Source organism: Bombus terrestris, chromosome 5, assembly GCF_910591885.1.
Source record: "Bombus terrestris chromosome 5, iyBomTerr1.2, whole genome shotgun sequence".
Lineage (NCBI taxonomy): Eukaryota > Metazoa > Arthropoda > Insecta > Hymenoptera > Apidae > Bombus > Bombus terrestris.
Genome location: NC_063273.1, coordinates 6,550,608 through 6,573,339, shown reverse-complemented (window position 1 = coordinate 6,573,339; position 22,732 = coordinate 6,550,608). Strand labels below are relative to the sequence as shown.

General features: G+C 40.0%; 1 protein-coding gene across 1 annotated transcript in view; it reads left to right on the top strand.

Moving 5' to 3' along the window:
* Positions 1 to 20,389, top strand: part of LOC100643887 (neuroendocrine convertase 2) — a 38,836-nt gene extending 18,447 nt beyond the window's left edge. Inside the window, 8 exon segments of the mRNA XM_003395536.4 lie at positions 737 to 813; positions 3,815 to 4,079; positions 8,664 to 8,876; positions 13,302 to 13,402; positions 16,330 to 16,563; positions 16,946 to 17,110; positions 17,212 to 17,329; positions 17,435 to 20,389. Of these exon segments, the coding sequence (XP_003395584.1) occupies positions 737 to 813; positions 3,815 to 4,079; positions 8,664 to 8,876; positions 13,302 to 13,402; positions 16,330 to 16,563; positions 16,946 to 17,110; positions 17,212 to 17,329; positions 17,435 to 17,599 (1,338 nt within the window). The 3' untranslated portion in view covers positions 17,600 to 20,389.
* Positions 20,390 to 22,732: the final 2,343 nt, after the last annotated feature.

Sequence of the window (22,732 nt, the reverse complement as noted above, 5' to 3'; positions counted from 1 at the left end):
TTATACAAATTTGCGAAATATTTTATGCGCGAAAAATTCCCTTGACAACGTGATATTTATGAAGAACAACGAGGAGATTATCTATGAAATATTAGTAATATTTTTATCATGACAGAAGTAGCATAGCTTGCAAGAGCCGTGTAAAAGGAAAAGCTGACATGAAGAACATTGCAATGACAATGTTAAGAGAACTACTGCTTATCAACCTGGAGAACAAGAATTCGATTCTGAGTCAGATAAAATAAAATAATGTTATGATCTGATCGACAATATGGATGACAGTAAGAAAAGGATAATTTCCAGTCGATAACACCAGAGTACAATTTTTACAATGCGTAGTAAGTACATAGAAATAACAAATAGAAATTACAAAAATGAAACATTCAGCAGTGCGGTCAAATGAAAGTTACGTTACGAAAGAGCGAATAAGCGTATTTCCTTCACCTTTTCATCCATTAGAAAAGCTCCAGGAAACTTTCATCTTAAATAATATCGCTACTCAGACCAATACTGATTCCCTGGCGTGTTATACTTACCGATCGAATTGTCGTCGTAACGTATTTTTATTTCATCTTCTTAAAAAGAGAAAAAAGAATTGGCGTGGGATGGAAATCCGTAGGATGTCGATCTTCTATCAATTTCAAATTCCTAGAATGCTCCTTGTAATCAGGAAATAGGATACCATTTTCGTTGGAAGATTCAACGAAACTAAAGAAAAATCCTTCGTATGTTTTAGAACGCCAAAGCTTCTTACGACTTCAGCAGTAACGATCCTTATCCGTATCCACGATATACCGATGATTGGTTCAATAGGTGAGTAAAATGATGCGAAACCAGTATTACCGTGAAGCTGCAATCTACAGAGTGGAATTTTAACGAAGTTTACGGGATTAAATATTTTCTATATAAGGTACAACCGGCTATTTTTACTAACAAGATTAGAAAGGGGTTGGTCTTGGTTAATAATAACTTGAGAGAAACGCGAAAGCTCGGCACGATCGCGTAATTAATGATTACCGGGTAGCAATTAGCGTGGAAGCTGGGGTAGATGGTTATTAACGTTGGGAAATTGTTTCGAGTTTTTATTTCAACTCTATGTTGTTTTTTCACGGTGATTGAAGGTGACTCTGGTCACCGAGAAAGAAGGCAAGGAACGGGATATCGATGTTGCAGCCGGGACAAATCGATGAAATTTTTTATTCGATACCGAGAAATGGACTTTCCGGTTAGCCAATCGAAAAGAACGGCCCTTTCTTCGGTTTTACGTTTAAAGTTCATAGGAGGATCCGGTGAAACGGTGGAAAGAAACTGATCGCGTAGCTTCGCGCAAACGTCTTCTATATCACGACGAGGGAGACTAATGTATTTCTTTTCCAATTCCACTGGTTATTTTAATTTCACTTGGAGAATTATTTTCCATAATTTCCCTAGCATAGCTGTCGAGCGGTCGTATCTCTTACGTAAAAATATTTCCATGAACCCATCATTTATTTCCTGCGATGGCTTACGCAATCTTTTTCCAGCAATTTCTGCGAGTTCCTGTCGTTGACAAGAGCTTTCTACCTCGAATAAATACCGTGAAAAGCCTAATACGACGAGCGAACGGTTCTACTCAAAGCGTTCCTCGCTCAGCGTTCTTTAAAGTAAGGGAATTTATCATACGAGTTGCCTATTTTCCATCGGAACTCGTCCTTCGAGATGAAACATTTTTCGTTCCTCAAATATCTCTCTGTCGAATCTTTCCCCTTTAACCTTTCCGCTTTGCATGTTTCGACAGAGAAATATGGATCTCTGTTCGAACAAATTCATCAAGAAAGAAATTCTAGACAATCGTCCACAACTCTATTAATGGTTCGCTGAATTTTCTAACGGAGCGGAGAATTTAACGAATCACGCTTCGTTTCGTATATTCAGCGAGCGTATCTATAATTCGATTCTTCGTTTAATCGAAGGAAACGAGTTTATTCAGCGAATAAACGAGGAATTGATTAAAACGCTTTCTGCACCGTCTCTACGAGAAATTTGTCAATCCGATGTGGCATTACACCATGACCTCGTCTTAACGTAATTCATCGTTCTTACTCTGTGTGCGCGCGTGTGTGAAAAGCTTGATGGAAAATGAGACGGGCGTTTCACGGTAATCGCCTCGATTCGGACGTTGATACGTCTGCGACAAAGTCGTTCATATCCTCTTTATGACGTGCACTACTCGATTTTATTGGCTCAATCAGAACGCTGTAATAAAGCTGGACGTTAAAACTTTCAGGAACGTGACGAAAGAGAATCGAGTGGGCGTGATAAAGCGAACGATAAAATCCGTTGGAACGTTTGCGTCGCGACTTGGACTCGAGAATCGCGAGATTCCACGTCTTTCCCAATATCTCCGCTGTATCGTGGTACGCGTGGAGCTTTCAGCAGTTCGCTTTCTGTCTTCTGAACGTTTCGTTTGCGCCTCCACTTACTCGATGCAATATCGTTTCGCGTGCTTTATCCGTTTGTCGTCAGCGAAACTGATAGTCACGCGGTATTGCTTTGAGGAATATTTGATCAGACGTTTTGTAGTTCCGCCCGTGTTCACGATAGTTGGACTTTTAGAAGAGAAAATCAAAGATAGAATGTAAGTTGAGGAACGTACTGCATCCTTAAAATTGTTGTATTTAGAATCGAGAATCTCGTGAGAAGACGAGCCTGATCAAATTATGAATTTCATCAAACTTCTAACGAACGCTGTCTGTTCCCTGTAATTATTATTAATTTGAATTTTGCTTGATTAATTTCTATGATAAATAGCCGTGTCTCGGCTTCCCTGCTTTTTAGTTTAGTCGCACAGTATATTCAAAGATCGTCGTGACTTGTTGTTCCACTTGTCCTTTCGTTAATTACTTTGGGTGTAATTTAGCCCGCTTGGCTGAGATTTAATGGCGAAGACGTCACACGACAAATGATCGTTTAACCTTTGAAATGTGAATTAATTTGATTCGAATGAATATCGTTCTATAGCTCGAATCGAAGGGATACCATGGAATAGGGAATATTCATTTAATTTTCTTTTAATTAGAAAATGCAAAGGTTATAAACGGCAGTGGCATGTTATCACAGGCAATTGTAGACTGTCTTGGCCACGGATTGTATAATAAAACCGTATTTGTCGTGGCCCATTTGCGGTACCTCTGGTACCAGATGCACTTGTTCAGTTCGCAGCTGTTTCGACCCGACGTACAGAGCAATAAAGGCAGCTTATTAAGCGGTAAACGTTCTTGGTAATTTTCCAGCGGCAAATTTGCCGCAAGAAAATTTTCATTAAACGTTCTTTCAGGTATCTACGATGGCGTTCCTTTGACTCTTTTTGAGTTCGCGACGCGAGTACGCTTGTGACGCGATCGCTCATAAATTCTCATTTAAGAGGATTGTATCCGTTTCGTGGCGATACGTTATTCATGATTGCGATGAACGAACAGGGAAAGAACTTTTCAAATATCGTGCATCGTTTGTTTTCATTTCACCTGCCTTGTTTCTTCACCAATTTATTGCCTTCAGCGTTGCACAAGCAACGAGTAACTGAAGGAGGACTACCGCGTAGACGATTCGAAGGAGGAAAACGATATGAAATTCCTCGCTCTAACGTTTCTACGAACTTTGATAATTCAGGCCCACGAACTAATCGAGTCTCTTCAATTCGATTTACACGCTCTAATCGCCGTTAATCATTCGATAATCGACACCCAGATTCCCAGCACGGAGGATCTGTAGTAAAAACATTTTCCCTGCCACGCAGACACGGTGGATCTAATTAAAGTGTTGTTTTTCTTGAAAGCCACGGAACCAGATGCGCCGGCGAGGTGGCAGCAGCCCGGGACAACGGCGTCTGCGGCGTGGGCGTAGCTTACGACTCGAAAGTCGCTGGGATCCGAATGTTGGATCAGCCTTACATGACCGACCTGATCGAAGCTAACAGCATGGGACACGAACCTGACCTCATAGACATTTATAGCGCCTCATGGGGACCGACGGACGACGGAAAGACTGTGGATGGGCCGCGAAATGCGACGATGAGGGCCATCGTGCGTGGCGTTAACGAGGTGCGTATTAGTATCACGTTTTTTACCCTCTTTTACATCACCCATAGGATCTTCTTAGTGTCCTGAGAGAGACACAGAGAGAGAGGGAGAGAAAGAGGGATTAACCCCCGTACCTTGAAACTTGTTCAATTATTTATCGCTACCTTCCAAACTCTGTAACCATAGAACATAGAGAAATACGGGAAAGTTTCTGGTTGAACAGATCTGTTATTTTATGTTGCAAAATAAATTTTAAAGAAATTTTAGTCGTCGGGACACAGAACGTAAAAGCACGTAAAAGAAAACAGTACAACGATAGACCGTGTCTGTTTTTATCTTTTACATTCTTCCTGTGCAATCATCATGTGATTACATCGCTCATCGCTGTACGAATTCGCGTCACCATGGAATATACGAATTTGCGTTGTCAATGAGATTTTGGTAAAGAACGATCACACGATTGGTAAAACCGTTTGGTATCACCGATGAAATTCTGTTCGAATATAATAAATTATAGATCTGCTCGATGTCGTTTCGACACGTTTACTGTTCGATGTTGGTTTGAAGTTGGTTTTGGATTTCATTCTACGGTTGACGTTGAAACCGCGGTGACCTTTACGCGAGCCATCACCGCATAGCGTTCTGATTTCTCACGAGAGGGGACTTCAGCGCGCTCCATTTGAAACTTTTATGGAAACAGCGGAATGTAATTTTTACGTTGATAAACACACTGTGACAGCCGTTCCACCCACGATACGTGTCATCCATATTTCAGTAACGTATCGCTATTCAGGCAGGGCACACACAGAGAAACTTCGATTGCCGTGATTCGTTTCTATGATACGCAATCCGTTTCTGATATTGTATCTTGCGAGGACGAATGTTATCTAGTTGCTAGTTTCGAGCACAAAACGAGACGTTGGCAAATGGTATTAAACCAGGATCGGTTTCCACGATGAAGTTAATGTGTTTTGTCGTCGTTAGTTAACCAACTGAATTTTCTTTGCCGGCTGAATACGCTGAAAATCATGTTGCAGTTACTTCGATTGCAATTGTTGTAACGAAGGTGCCTTTTTGCGAACTTGTCGCCTAGAACTTTTAGTTTGCGTATGAAAATTACAATATTTCATTCGCAATTTATTTTTCAGTCAATTCGCGTTATTAAATTTTACTGAATTTCCACTGCATTTACGAAAAGGAATTTCAAAAATCGATTCAGTTTAATCCGTTGCTATTTTTTGGGGACGAAATTTGCGATATTCCATTTGCGATTTATTTTTCAGTCAATTCGCGTTATTAAATTTTACTGAATTTCCACTGCATTCACGAAAAGGAATTTCAAAAATCGATTCAATTTAATCCGTTGCTATTTTTTGGGGACGAAATTTGCGATATTCCATTTGCGATTTATTTTTCAGTCAATTCGCGTTATTAAATTTTATTGAATTTCCATTGCATTCGCGAAGAGAAATTTCAAAAATCGATTCAATTTAATTCTTTATTATTTTTTCTCCCATCTGGATTCTACGATTTTACGAAATTTTATGAAATTGAATCTTCTTTCACATCACTGTACGATGAAATGTTTCGTTCGAATTATAGAGAACTCTTTTTCTACCTCCGATCTGTGTAATAAGCTTTTGCGATGCATCTGCTGTTCCAACATATTTTTTTTTAAATTGATAAAACACGTGTTATTAATATTTTCAATAATGTTGCATCGCACACAACTTTTATTTTATATTATTTCTGCTTAATCTGATTTAACTCTCGCACAGTGAATATTTTATTTTATTGAATAAAGGGAAGAGTCGATCGAAAAGGCTTTTATCTCTGTATGATAAATAATTGTACTTATAAAAACAGAGACAAGAGATAAAATCATTCATATGATTGGACAGAACAATAGTACAGGAAATATAACTTGGAAAGTAATAAACGTGAAATATCTGCATGAATCGAAATTGATTCAGCCACACGGCTTAAAGCGCCTAATAGATTTACTCTGGAATTCTAGTAATCTTTCGCGGGCAAAACTCGAGGGACTAAGTTCAACCTTTAGTGCTTCTCCATTTTACAAGTATATATGACGTAAGTTTAAGCTATGGTTTATGTAATTTACGCAAGCCATAGTATTTACGAGACGTTTCTACGACGTTTCTCATTTAACGATAATTCCACCGTGAAATTTGTTCTCGTAAAGAATATGTGTCTCCCCCTTTTATCAAAGTTGCTTCCTCTGTAGTTCGAATCACGTACTCCAGCAACACATACGGCAATTTCCAGGATACGCGTGTACCGTGTTCGCAGAGATTCCCGTGTTTTCGCTAAAAACGTTACGACATTTCAGCTTTCATATTTTCCTTGATATTTTTTTGATGCTTAGCATTTCCATCCTCCGTCGCTATTTATATTTCCCACGTTTAATCTACTTATCATGCTTTCCTCTGTTCACTCTCCTAACAATTTTATACGACGATTTAATTGCATAATTTTTATCGTTGTTCGGCCTGTCACAATTTTCAATATTTCACGAGTTATAATAAGTTTGAACGCTGTTCGTATGCAACTTCTGCCAAAGTTTCTTTTAATTACCAAATCTTTCTCTTCGTCTTCCGTCTTTAATCGAGAGAATTTGTTTTTCCATGGAAAGAAAGGTCAAGAGGTAATAAAGTTAATCCGCCAACTTCGTCTTTGGAGAAACGGTGTCCTAATTAACTTTGTAATTGCGCCGTGAATTTCTGACGGTCGTCACGTCAACGGAAGTCGCTCAGCGGTGCTTTCAAGCCGTCTGTAAACAAAGTATCCTTCGACTCCATCGATCGTTCTGCGTGAAAGCCCATGAATACATCCTTTGGTTCGCTACTATTCGTCAGAGTTTCGCGTATAGCGTTAATACCATCGAGTAATTAAAATTTTCCTCGACAGAACGTACTCGCGACATTCCCATCTTTTTCACCACTTCTTTATCAAGATCATCGTCCTATTTTAAGTTTGTATCGTGGGTGGCACACAGGATAAAGGCAGAATTATTTATCTTACAAGCAAAGTTATCGAGATTCTAAAAGAATTTTCGAACGAACGTCGCGTTGTATACGTCGTAGATGGAATTGGATTTGTCAAGCATGTAATAAGTACGTGTTTCGAACTCTGAAGACGGAAGACGTGCTTCGATTTTTCCGAGAAAACCCGACTTGTTCGTGTTCCCGCAATTCCCATAAACCACGGACGAGTAGCCAATAATTGCTTCGAATCCAATCAGTGTCCACGTCATTGCGAACGAAAGCGTCGATAATTTTCATCCAAAAGACGGCGTAGTCGAGTAGACTTAATTACCGAGATAATGAAATCGATTCGTGTAAAAGCCACGGACGTAGCTTGCGATCACTTTTCTCAATCACGATAACTCTAACTGTGTAATTTAGAGGCAAGGATTAGACAGATTCGAAGAAAAGCATCTGGATTCGTATTTATTGCCGTCGATGGCTCGCGGCGATCATTAGATTTGGAATGCAATTACGAGAATCGGAACGAGATGTTCGAGGACTCGTTGGAAGCTGGAACGTCGATCGACGCGTAACTGTTTATCGTACTCGTAGCGTGAACGTGACTACTACTAATTAGCCGAGTAATTCATTTCATCGAATCTCGTATGTTTATTTGTGTTGCGCTCGTTCTCTTGTTGCAAATTAGTTTGCTCTCGTGTTTTCGAATTATATCGAACGAGCAAGCGCGTATTAAAAAGCACGCTCGTCGAGTCTTAATTAATTTCCATCGAACTTTTCCAATTGCTCGGCAACTTCATTTCCCAATTACGCCATGCTATGACGATCTTTCGCTGAGAACGACAGAAGCATCGATCGATAAGTGTCAAGATCCGTTCTGTTCACGGATATTTCAGGGACCACGTCTCCCGTTTCGGAATTTCCCCTTAACAACCAGTCGTCACACATTCGATTTCTGACAGGTTGTTACGCCCCGCTGCCAGCCAATTGGGAGCGGAAGTTCTTCGGGGACGTAGCTGTCGACCGAGAAATAAACTCCAAGTGTACGCGTTTCTCCGCTACGATCTTCGATCTTCGTTATATTTGAGAAATACTTTTAAGAGGAAATACTACTGGTCTCTTAAATTCCAATAAATCGAGAAACTTCATCGTTGTTCTCGCGGAAGTGGAACGTATGGCAAATTTTACTTGCGAGATATTTGTCAAGAAAGGATTAGATCTGCGAAGAAAAATGAAAAAGACGTAACAGCATGTCCCAAAAATTAACATCTTTCTTGCTTTTCTTTTAAAACAATTTATAACGCTTGTGGAATTAGTCTTTCACGCGTGTCAAGATATGGTAACGGATGGAAGCATGAAACTAATTTTTATTCGCTGACTTTTTCACTTAATTTTAAACGCAAAGTGTCTTTGTCGTTAGAATTAAATTTAACTTTATACGGAGCTCGAGAAACCGCGTAACGAGGAGTAACAGAGCCGAGTCATTATAATTTTGGCAAAACAACTTGAGCGTCATTTAAATGAGAATTTAAATTGTCTATAAGTTAACAGAGATTTTACACGTTTAACATTTGGTAAACTGGATATACCTGCTTCACAGGGTCGAAGAGGATTAGGTAACATTTACGTGTGGGCTTCCGGTGACGGCGGTGAAGAGGACGACTGCAATTGCGATGGTTATGCAGCGAGTATGTGGACTATTAGTATTAACAGCGCCATCAACGACGGGCAAAACGCTCATTACGATGAGAGCTGCTCGAGCACTTTGGCCTCGACGTTCAGCAACGGCGCTAAGGATCCTAATATTGGAGTAGTAAGTGGCATGAAACGTACCACAGACTGTGCGAGCTTGCTCGGAATTTTAGGGGATTTTTAATGGATTCGTGAGATTCGAGGGCTCTAACGATTTTATGGGATATACGTATAGAACTAGGGTATTTTACGGGAAATACGTATAGAACTGGGATATTTTATGGGAAATTATGTATAGAACTGGGATTACGGAGGGTCTTCAGACGACGTTAATGCCTCGAACTTTCCAAATATTTATGAATTTTGAAAGTCTTATAGACTTAGGATAAGAATCAAAGGATAAGACGAGAGCTTTGAAGAGTTTCGAGGATTATCGGTTTAAGTATTGCGGAATTCGTTGATTCGTTGTAGAAAATTAGAAGATTCGACGTTTAATATTCTTTTTAACAATTTAACAGCGCGATTATTGTATAGAAAGTTCGTATTTATCCTTCGAAACGTGTCAAACTTTCGATTAATTTTCGACAATGTTTTTGATATAAAGTTTCCTTAGAATCTTCGATATTTTTGCGAAACGTTTGCAGCGTGCCACCACCTCGTCATACACGAAGTTACAAGCCATGTTTGTGGAATTTGCTATTCGAGTTGCGGCCGAAGTCACGATAACGCAATTTCGCAAGTATCTGGAACACGGCAGAAAGAATTCCAGCTTCGTGGAGCAAATACGCGAGAACTCAAGTAAAAATAAGTTAATTTCGTGAACACGAGCCAAGAATCTTGTTGCTCCGCTGGTACGTGCGACTTGAATGAACCATGTTAACTTCTCGCAGACATTTCCCGCGTTTCTTTCTATATTCTCTTATCAAACATACCTTACAATTTTCACACTTGCTTTATTATATTAATATGTTCCCTCGTGTAGTAAATCAACGCAAGACGAAACAGCGTTGAAAGTCGTGTTCATTGTACGAAGAAACAGTGATTCAGTGATTCTTATTTTTCGACGTACCGCAGCTTGCACCTACTTGGAAAATTGCTTTGTTCCCGGTTTGTTAGTTAATGACCAGACAAAGGCCACTCTCTAATTAGAGTGGATAACAGTGGCAGTTCGTGTTACCTCGGTCTCAGGTCACCCGATATATATATCTGCGTCTTCCGATCCCACGAACCTTCCTTTCAGCGAATGATGTTAAGATTTAAAGAAAAAAAGAAGATAAGAAAACGAAGAAGGAAGTCGACGAAACCGGACCTTGGTCACAGAAATTTATCTATTTCTAAGAAATAGATAAATTGACTGAGGACGAATATCGTATTTCGACTGGGAAATATCAACAACCATCGATGATCGTAATACGATCCTTCTTGTTCCTGCTCGCGAGATGGACGAAAAAACGAACTGGCGAATTGAAAGAAGGAGCTGCGAAATTGGGATAAAGATCTATGTAGGAAGTATAATATCGCATAACGAGGTATAAATTGCCGTCGAGCAACGTGTAGGCGTAAGCACACACGAGGAGAAAGCTCGTCAATTTTTTACAGTTCACTCGGCGCACGATAAAGGGTATAAGTCACATCGTAAGAAGGCTCTCGTCGAAATTTTATTCCACGGCTCGACAAGGCTGGTTCGTTTTACCTATTAAGTGGGAGGAAGTTAAGATAAGAAGTTTATGAATGTATCATGGCAGGATCAGAGGGAATTACCTGTTTCAACTCCTGCGCTGCATTTTTCCAGCGTTATTACGGTGCTTAGCGTGGCCACTTTCAACGCAGCAGTAGATCACGCTAGTCCAGGGAATTGAGGAGCATCCTGCTGAAATAATATGGGCGAAATGCTGGCTGGGGAAATAGAAGAACTCACGGTTGCTCAGCAGGAGCGCGACGTATCCCCTGATAAATAGAGGCGTCTTCGTTTAAAAGGCAGGAAAAATGTCGTCGGTGCGTAAAGGCACGCGAAGGTTGAATTTAATTTCCTGTTAGCTTTACGTGGGTCTTTCTGTGTGGTAGACATCCATTTGAGAGAAAAATTATCACCAGTTGGCGACGAAAGTGTTTATCGCGAAGCGAACACCGCATCTGAGCGTGAAGGCGTGTTGTTTTACAGTTTTATCACTCGCTTCAGCGAACGAAGAATTGCTTATGGAACATATAAGAAAAGGTGCAAGTTTTTCCATCGTCTATCTTAAAGTAAGAATTCTCGAAGCTAGCCCTAAGTGTATACACAATTTGAAAGTACTCTCCAGAGTAACTATCGTATAAAACTCCTAGATGGTTACCTACTTTCAGAGGCGAGGAACAGCGACGAAGAGGGAAGATGATCGCGAACTGGAATGAAATTTTGCCCCGGCACGGTCCTTATTATTCGTGCAGCAAAGACGAGATTAGATGGTTAGTCTGATGGTTAGTCGTGTCGAGACACTTTGCGCTCGTTCAATCTGAGATATCTTGCTTATGGGATGTTCGAAAATTATAGATCAACCTGGGCTTTTGCGACTGGTTGACGTATTCTAGGAATTGGGACGAGAGAATAGGTATTCGATACGAGGACATGGACACATACTATCCTCCAGAGACGTTGGATCGATATGCAGAACGTCTCGAACAAGATGGGATATTAAACCATATCTTCGCCTACTTGCACATGTCAGCTGAAAGAAAGGCTGTTGGCGGAAGCGTAACTCGCGAGAAGATCGTTTTCATCGCCAGGGATTAACGTGGACGAGAAATTCCCGTCCTTAGCTCATGAAAGCTTTTTTGATCTGCTCGTAAACTTTATGCCGCGGCTTTATGGACGCTCATCGTCGATAGATCCTCTGGTATGGAAGCTTCCTCTCGTGAAAAGGGGGATTGCCGCTGTTATTCGTGGTTCCTTTCTTTTATTGGCCCAACGAGAGCGATCCTCGTGAAAAGCAGTCATCCCGTAACAAGAAGGCACGTAGAATGGCAGAAGGAGCGAACAGGTGTGATTCGAGGATCCGAGTATATCGCTAAATCAAATGGAGAAATGTATCGATCGTTTGAATTTATGAAACAGGAAAAACGAACGAGCTCGTCAGTTCATAAAGATGAAAAGCACGGAAAGAGGCAGAAGAAGAGAACAGATGCGATTCGAGAAACGAATGCACCGTTGAGTCGAATAAAAGATACTGTTTGATGTTGCCAACCACTTCATGAAGCACACTCGAGAGAAATCGATATTTAAACGCGAAAGTTAACGAAGGAGGTCTACGCCGACGTGGTCGAGGACGAAACGCGAGTTCCATGATAACAAGACTCTGTTTTCGATAATCTCGTATAAACTGGTTGTTAACAACGTGTTACGTCGTTTCGTTTACAACACCCATATCAGCGGTGAGCATGTTCCAGAATAGATTTTGCCCTGGTTCCTGAACGTTTTTGCGCTCGATAGCCGGGATTTTATGGATGAACACGGCCGCTCGGATTTTCTGCACTCTCTCTCTCTGTACCATGAAAATTTCACGGTTGAGCGAAGGAGAAAATAAAGGAGAGAAAACGGTGGTGGACGCCCATGGCACGGATTACACGGACCACTTTCAAATAAGATTTATTCCAATGCCGATCGTCTGCGCGTTAAGTGAAAGAAAGGGATTACTTTTTTATTTCGATTCAATCGATTCTTTTCACATTTACTTTTTTCTTCTCCTCCTTCCAAATTGTATCGCTGTATTTTAAACAATTCAACGTAGCTCGCGAAGGTATTTCGCGCGCTTGTAAAAACGTTTTATAAAATTTCATTTCTTACAAGGAATTGCCGGAACTATTAATTGGCAGGACTATTAAGAAATGGTCGATTTTTGAATTACTCCACCAAACAAGGATGTGCTTAGTCTTAAGCGGAGGTTCACTGAAACGATTATCGGTGGATATTTATAGCAACTTTATCGCGGTTATGAGCGCCATCGGACGCGAACTTTGAACGCGGAAACTTTCTCGATATACGCGGAACACGCGCGATTGCACTCGAGGAAATTACAACGTTTGGAAATAGAACGTTTAATTCCTTCTGTACCAGTTGCCACGTTCAATCTTCTAAAACGATCCACGCTTTTTACGATCGTTTCGAGTCGAAACTATTCCCATATAATGGCAGTGTACGATACTCGGATTAGCTCGTACGCGATTCAACGTTCTCGTGTGCTCCGGTCTCGCTTGGAAACGTAAAAATAGTATGCTGCACTGTGAACAACGAGCCGAGCGTCGAGAAGGGAACCCGCTAAAAGAGCATTCAAAATTCCGTCACTTAAAATCTTTGGGGTAACAGGCGCATGACAAACTACGTACGTGAATACAGAGGACGCTTTGAAAATGTAATTACAATTAAAACGTGCTGTAGGACCATTAAAATGCAAATAACAGTTAAAGTACGTTCTAATTTCAGCCGGTAAATGAGAAAAAGAAAGAGAGAGAGAAAGCGGTTACTGACTTGCAATTGCATTTAGACGATATATTTTCCTTTTCTTTTTTCCAGGCCACCACTGACCTTTACGGCAAATGCACGACGACGCACAGCGGAACCTCAGCCGCTGCACCCGAGGCTGCGGGAGTGTTTGCACTTGCCCTCGAAGCCAAGTAAGTGCGCCAGTCAATTTTAATATTATGTCGAAGAATTCTTTGATCTCCTCTCGCCACAGATTGTCCCGTGTATTATATATCCTTGCAGTGATATGATATACACAGTGATATATATTCTTACGTATCTTACAGAGCTTGCAACAAGGTTGCAACTGGTACCACCAGATAACTTGCTTTTAATCCGAAGGAAATTCGTTCATTAGCAATCGTGTGACGTAAGTTTTTAAATACGCATATACATTGTTGTTTGAGAATAGTCGGACACTTTTTCCTTATTTTTGATATTAAGCAATTCAGTCAGAAAATTACGAATAAAAGAACAATGAAAAATAAATAAATGCGAATAAAAGAGCAATGATTTCGACGTTTGCGGCGTATGATTTATGCAAGTGTTTATAACGAGACGTTGTAACGACGACATTAATTTTTGATAGCGTTTCCTCGATGATTTCACGATTCAATTCACGAGCATTCTCGAGCTTGTACTTTACGCTTACAACTACTCAGGGTAATTGGCAAGCTCGATCGATGTTTTAGAAATAAATTTAGAATTATTGATCGAATCTTAATTGCAAAACATTTTCTGCTCGTTTATATTTAACGTTTAATTTGCATATTCAAATTTCGCTGGCGAACGGAAATAGATAGGCGCTTACGGCTGAACGAGAACGATACGGGCTCGGTATTTTCGCGATACTCGTTTTTCTATTAAGGGAAATAGGGTAAATGAATGATTAACCGCGCTGTCGAGCAAATAAATTTTACACGAATATCGACGATAAAGCGATGTGAATTAGCAATTTCGATAGCCATCGACGCGAACGCTAACCAATGGGTGTTAAATACCGAAGATACTTCTCCATCAATGGTGACGTGGATAGATAATTAGCAATAACGTTAATTTGTATCTATCATTGTGACTCTGTTATACGCGTATAAAGAGAATTCGCAAGCAGAGGGTAAAATTGCTATGCAACATACGAATAAATTATGATATACGTCATATAAATTTCGAAAGCACGAGCAGCGACAAAGTACGAGAAAAATAAGTAATATTAATATTATTATAATATTATACGTAATAAATTATAATAATTATTAATAAATATAACATTATTAATATTAATAATATTAATAATAATATTATAATAATTAATAATTAATAATATTATAATATAATATATAATAAATATATAAGTAATAAATTATTATAATTTGTACCTTGATCGTAACTCGCGTTAAGGTCCAACTGTCGTGCAATCGCACGAGGGATCGAAAATACTCGACGTGAATGAACTGTAAAAAATATAACAAGAAATTTATGGCGAAGGAAAGAAAACAGGAAAAGGGTCGAACGAAATATGAAGGTTAAACGGCAGAGGAGAGATAAAAAGTGCGTCGAGTAAAAGAAGATGGGAAAAAAGTGGTAAAAGGGCGTGATGTAAAGGAAAGCACGGAAGGGTAAAAAAAGAAAAAAAAGAAGAACCGATGTCAAACAACGATGGAAGAGGTAAAAGGTATAGTAAAAGAAAATGAAAGAAAAACAGAAGTAGATTGCAAAACTAAAAGTATAAAATAGAGAGGAAAAAGTGCGGTAAAAACAGAAATCGATTAAAGATAAGAGAAGTTGTTTCTTATACTTGAGGTGAAATCGATATTGTATAAAAACGCGGCAGGAAATGAAATGATTTAACGAAATGAGGAAAGATAAGATAATTTAAGGAATAATTTATTATTTCATGATATTATCGTCGCACTGCAACACCCGTAATAAACTGCAATTTAGGAGAGAGCCATTCGGCTGTAAATTATCACGCTATACGCTTTGAGACTTTTTGTAGCTGCATCAGCGTGAGAGTGATCCGAAAGCACTAAAAAGCGGCAAGTACCATCTGCCTGAAATACGATGCAGCTTACAGTTTTATCGTTCGTTCAGTAACGAACGATATTGCAAATTGTGACGTAAACGACGCTGCGTAGGTATCGCGTTCGGTATGAAATGTTTAGCATCGCGACCGATAAAAATTGATGTAATCGCCCTACTATAGATCTGTAGAGAATTTTCTACAGAATTATAGCTATCGCACATTTCCACGTACGAGATTTAGACCAGATCTTGTTGTATCGTATTTCTGGAAAATTTCGGATCAAATATCGTTGATCCGTTCTACTGGAAAATCACGAGTCGATAAGAGCAACTAAAAGGAAAGGAATGCTTCGAAATACTCCAGGTGAGAATGTACCTGTAGGCATGAATGAATCGCGATAATTTCGAGAAACGATTGTTGGAAACGACAGCGAGGATAAATTCCAACTTATTCAAAGGGGTAATTGGGCCGCGATTCAAACCGAGCGCTGGTCGTTGGGAGTCGTGAAAATTGAAAAACAGAGCAGCAGCTTACGGAGAGTAAAAGCTGCGCTAATGGGGGCTCCGTGTTTCGTCGAACACAGTCGGTGAAACGTGACCTAGTAACAGGGGATATGACGTTGAAAGGCCGAGGTTTAATGCACCACGTTGTCTCTTCGATACTCGCGTGCTTTCCGAGTCCTGTGTTTTCTTGTCGCAGTTCCTTTGATCGTCCACTGGTACCGGCAAATATCGATTCCTTTGCAAATAGTTGGTTCCTCGGCAAATGTACCGAAAATGTTTCTCTTCCTTCCCCTAAATTTGCTACAGACGTTTTTACCGAACGAGTTCCGAAGAATTTCCTACAGCAGCGCGCTCGATAATTAATCGGACCAAGTCAGTTCAACCTATTCGTATTTAATTGAACGTGTGATTTTCTTTTGTTCAATTTGGATAAGCGTATTAGTGTTACGAATCTGTCGATGGAAGATCAAAGAGTTTTTAATAAATTTCATAGAATCGAATATAATTATGTAAAAAAGTGAGGCATACAATGAACCATTGATTCTAATTTCAGTCCGCAGTTGACCTGGCGTGACGTACAACACTTGACGGTCCTAACGTCGAAGAGGAATTCGCTGTTCGATGCCAAGGGAAGGTTCCATTGGACGATGAATGGAGTTGGTCTCGAATTCAATCATCTTTTCGGTTACGGTGTATTGGATGCTGGAGCGATGGTCGCTTTGGCGAAAAATTGGAAAACTGTGCCGCCACGGTATCACTGCGAGGCTGGTTCGGTGCTCGAAAGTCAGTGAGTATTTTCGTGTTGCTATCGATTCCGCCTCAGGGGTTCGTAACTAAGAGGGGTGGAATGCCTTGTCCTTTTCTATTTCCCTGCTCGAGAGTCAAACACCATGTAGATTGAACAGTGAACGCTTACTAAATTATGATTCGTGGATGACCGAGGTATCGATTTTGGCTTCCTTGATTTCCTCCTGTAGGGCGTTATATTCTGCTACACCCTGTCTACTTTAGTGTACATTAATGTTATTTTTCTGTTTAACGCGTTTTTCCTGCATCGACGTTTCTCATCGGGACACGTTTTCCTCGATAACCTTTTCCCAGGGAATTTGCTGTAGCGTTTAAGCTCCTTCGCTAGTTCGACGACGAACGCCCGTCAATTTCCTTTTCAGGGAAGTGACAAGCGATCGATCGATTTTGTTGAAAATAAAGACTGATGCTTGCGCCGGTACCGAGTACGCCGTCAACTATCTGGAACACGTGCAGGCCGTCATTTCCGTGAACGCCACACGCCGAGGTGATCTGGAGTTGTTCCTAACTTCTCCCATGGGAACTAGGTACGTCGACCAGTTTCGTGCAGGCTGTCGAACGTTATGTCCTAAGATGGTTCTAAGATTTCCAGCTGAAATGTCACAGCTAACGAAGAGATCGGTTTCAGATCGATGATCCTTAGCCGAAGGATAAACGACGACGATCACAGAGATGGCTTTACGAAATGGCCTTTCATGACGACTCACACCTGGGGAGAGTATCCTCAAGGCAGTTGGTTGTTGGAGGTATCGAAATGAAAATTTCAGTTAATAAGTTTCAGTTAATTAATGGTAATGAAATTATAAAGGTTAATATATTTTAAACAGTCGATAAAGCTAAATTTCTTTCAGGTGAGCTTCAATACTCAAACTCCGCAACACGGTTGGTTCAAAGAATGGACCCTGATGCTGCATGGCACCAGAGAGCCCCCTTACACTGGGCTTCCGGCGGCTGATCCGCACTCGAAATTGGCGATCGTGAAAAAGGCCCACGAGGAGCGATCGTCAGCCATGTAACGACGATCCTGAGGACCCTAGATACGTTCATATCGAGAGATGTTCACGCGACTAGTCTTATTGTTTAAGGATCTCATTTGTACAGGCGATGGAACAAAATTCGAGCGCAATCACGCTGCGTTTTCTTAATCGTTCGTTGGTTACTTGTATGAAGAAGCTTCGTATATGGACAATTCTGATCCCTGATATCGCTAAGTTACGTTAGAATTTTAAGTTTGAACAGCTACGTTCCTTGCGAGCATCCCTGTGATATCGTGTATTATTTATGCCTGAGTAATTTATCTTGTTGTGATATCGTTGTGATATCGTGTATTATTTATGTCTGAATAATTTTTCGTCGTACTACTTATTATCGTTGTTTTTATCATTGTGATTAATTAGAGTATTTATTAGAGGCGAACAACATGCGCGTTTATCGATATCGTGTTCGACTTCTTTCGATGATCTCTCGTCGATATCTTATTTGACATGATTCGTTCAACATTAAAAACTAATCTAGAAATTATGAAGTTAACATCTATATAAATTACGTTTACTGTTCATTTCCGAGTAATCACTGCTGCGTGAGCATTCGAGGAGACTAAACGAAGTTCGACGGCTAGGGAAACCGACGATTTCAGTTTCATTCCACGAGGCATGTCCTTTCGCTAACGCAAAGAAGCAAGAAGCATTGAATATCGAACAAAATATCGAGCAAACTATCAAACAGAATATTGAACAAGATATTGAACAAAATATCGAACAGTATTGATATACGAAAGGTATCCTCAAATTTAAGAACGCTATGCCAAAGAGTCTCAATTGGGAACAATAATCATTTGGAATTGACCTCGCAACTCGACGAGCCCGTCCGTATCCATTTATTACCAATTAACCATTGAATTCGTAACTGTGTTTTAGCGCGTGTCGAGTTGGGAGGGATTACGAAACATGGAAACGAGCAGACAGGAACAATGACGGTCCACGCGTGTCAACGTTTGCGATTTTCCCTGTAAGATTTTTTCGAAAGCATTTCACAAGCATTTCGAAAGTTTCTCGAAGGATACGAATATTTTGGATGATATATCTAATCGTAGATTGTTAGATCTTCGACTATATATACACGAATTTCTCAAGAAACGAAACATTACCGATTAAGCGACTCAAGCATTAAATTACTCGATCTTCATGCAGAACTTTGAACAGAGGGTTACGTAACATTTCGTTTCTTGGATCTGATTTTTTTATGAACAACCCCGTCAGACTGTTCTTTTTATCGGTAAGATTTTAGCGCGCTTCAGATGTTACTACATCTACAAATTTCCTATTCCGATCGTCAGACATTTCTGACGAGTAACAAGTTTCTAACGAGTATTCGCGCGAAGCGTACTTATCTGTAACTTATTCACCCTTGAACTTACATATCCACGAGTGTCGAATCCTCCACACGACGCACAGCGTACTTCCGATAATAAGGATAATTTTTTACAAAATTTATCGATAATTCGCCAGACGAGGAACAACCGCGCGAACAATGACCGCGGAAAGAGATACACTATATAAATATATATATCAGTAGCGAGTCGAAATTCGAGACTTTCTCGTTAGTATAGAAAATTCTTAACTATACGTAGAAGCAGAAGAACATAATGCCGGTTCGACGTTCGCACGCATGGACCAGTTTGATTCGAAGCACGCAATCGATCCACTTTGTCGCACGCTCTTCTTAATTTATTATATCGCGTTCGATTGTATTTCTCTGAGAACGTTCCGAGTGAAACGGTGTTCTACTTTTTAGGAGGCGATTGGCCGGTTTGCTTATGCTATTCGCTGATACTGTTTTGTGATTTTTCCATTATTCCATGTGCTTTTTGTAAGACGAACAAGAGATTATTTCGCTAGGGCGCGTATCCGCTAAATGCTCCCTCCAGATCGGCAGACGTTTCGTGACTTTACGAGGGAAAAACAAAAAAGTCTCGTCGCCAGGGACATCCATCAGTATTATACGATCGGCCGACGATTGATTACCAATCGAGGAAACTCTTGCAAGTTTCGTTATTATTAACTACACCGACGCCTCTTGTCGGCTAGGGGATAATTGTAAGATTGTTTCAGATCTACGTATGTATATCAATGAGAAGGAAGACTCGATGGCGCGATTGGGATTGCGTGCGTTCACGTTTCTACGCGTTTCCGCGATCGTGGCCACGAGGTTGGGCTCCCAATCTCGCCGCAGACTCTTCCTCCAGAAACGTTCTATATATTTACACGATCTCTGTGTGTGCTCGTATATAAAGGAGCCTCTTGTTTTATTTAAGAAACGTGTAATTCAGTAACGACCGTAGAATGAGACTAATCGGAGTGGAAGGCACAGCTGTTAATTAACAACGAGCGAATTATCCACAGGAAACATGCACCTGCTGTACTATATAATGACGCCGAAATATAATGTCAACTTGCTCGCCGGTGCTCGCCGCACTGCACATAAACGTTTGCCCGAAGAATTTTAGGATTCCCGACCTTGCGAACGCGAAGGAAGGCGACGCGCAGGTTAAACGAAAGGATAGAAAAGAGAAGAATATTATATAGAAATCAAAAAACAAAAAAAAAAAAAAGTATATGAAAAAAAGAAATGATAAAAGACGTGTAGATACTCTAGATACGTAGAGATCAGAGAGTTCGAAAGTTGCGCATAAACACTGAGGAAGAACATCAACAGAAATATACATATTATATAGTTGAAGTGAATTTAATTAATCTTATTCTGTACGTGATGTAGGTACGTGGATGAATAAAATCTTTATTTTTTGGCCTGCATCGTTTTTATATGCTGTACCCGCGATCCATTCACGTCGCCGCCTCCTCATCCAAGTTGAACGATTTCTGGATAATCGTGACTCTTGCCCGCTTCGTTTCTCTTCATTTTTATTCTTATCACGAAGACTTGGATCAGCCAGTAAAACGTTACGATCGATTCGGACCGTTCTTCCGTTCTCTGTCGATCTACGAAGGAATTTTCTTTCAGTTTTTAAGAAACCATCGAATCAAGACAAACACCGTACAAGATGACGTTGTCCGAAGGAGAAGAACAGATTCTAATTGCATCAGAACTAAGTAGAATATCTCGTATCGACGTGGCAAAGCTTCGGATCCCAGTTAAAATCGTTTCTTTTCAAATGTACAGTTTTGCCGCTCGGATCTATATCGATCAGTTTCGAGTTTCGCAAGTTCTCCCGGCCCTCAGCCAATGCCAATGACGTCCACGCGCGTGCATAATTCATCGTCGAGGTCCACTTCCTGCAAACTTGTTCCAACCGTGTCCTACTACTTTCTGAATTAGCGGGTATTGAGGAAGAAATAAGTAGATTGTATCGCAAGTAAATTGTCTGAAAAGTTTCTTTCGTTTCATAAGGTGATAATAGATGAACTACAATTTCTGTTTTATATTATTTTATTGACTTGGGTATGATCCATTTCTATTGTTACGTTCGTGCATAATTCAATAAACTAATATAAAACAAAAACCATTGTGCGTCTATTATTTCCTTACAAAACGAAAGAAACATTTCGGACAATCTAACACATAGACATGTATCATGCCTATTCATGATCATCTAAAGAAATAAGAAATCCGATGGTTTGAAGATTTTTTCTTCTTTGAGGATAATTCCACAATTCTTGAACAAGCAATTTAAAAATCCCTTGCAGAAGATCCCATAGTCCTCGACATTGGCAACGATTCCGCAACAATACGAAATTTAACGCATAAAGTAAAGCTACTGCATTGATCGACGATACAAAAGAAAATTACAATTAATCCATAGAAAAGTACGAATATATGTTTCGCGTTAAATCGGCAAAAATCAATGCGCGGTGTACGTACAATGGATACTTCCATAAGTAAAACGATTTTTCTCAGAGTAAAGTTCAAAACAATGCGAGTAGTTGTATACTATCGGAATTTGAAAAAATTGCAATAGAGAGCTTCGCAGAAGAAGACAGCGAATTATAAGAAAAAAATACAAGAAAATTCATCGTTGATCGATTGCCAATTAGCAGGTAATTTTTCATTTTCATCTGGTAATACGTAAACCAACGACTCTGCGTTGCTTACAGGGTGATCCAATATAAGAAAGCAAATAATCGTACCATAGACAAAAGAAACGAAATGCTTAGACGCTGAGAAGACAACTGTATCGGCTAATCAGCGGGAAATCGAAACCGGAGATAATAAATAAAATGACGATATCTGAGGACACAACGAAGATTAAACCAACGTGGATATCGAGCGCACATCTGGAGTACAGCTACGAGAGGAAATTAAAAGTGCACGATCGAAATTATCGAGAGTGACGCTCGATGCAGTATGGTAGGCGAGAGAAAACGACGTAGAAAACACAGAATAAACTATTTTTTTGCAACTGTTGAAAAATACCACGTCAAAATCAACACGTAAAACACTGTGTGTTACTACTGCCAAGGCGACTACACAGGTCACATCCACTGGACAAATGTCGGCTGGAACATTGGTAAAAGCGAGGAGAACGAATGTGAAGGAATAAGTGGACCGAGTAAATAGACAGAGCGAATGCTGGTAAAACAAGCATTGCAAATTGTGCGAAAAGACTATAAATAATTAGATTGGTGCGTGAATAAAGGAGAAGGATTAAAAAAAAAAAGATCGTCATAGCGTGTTTCTCTTGACACGTAAATACAAATTTATGGAAAAGAAAGTGACGGCGCGTACAAAGAATAATATTATTTTATGCGCTGTTTAACGCGCCGCGACGAGACAAGTCCGCAGTGTGACGTAGTCGACGGAGGTCGTAAATCTCCGTTACAATTTCTATCGACGAAGTTTCGCGCTAAAGTTCTCTACGACCCGTTAAGACGGTAAGGATAGTAATTTTAGACGAACGAGACTCTCGTCGATTAACACGAAACATTTAAACTTTAATACAACAATTACACGGGATACACTGCGCGTTTGTAATAGTTTGTATCGTCGTCGAAATAACTCCGAGTCTCCTTTGTATCATTTTGTTGGGACAAATACTTAAACTTACACTGGATTTCGACAGTGTTACAGAATTTAGAAAACTGATTTTACCTACCGCATATGCAAACACGCGCAACTAGATCTGTGTTTTTCAT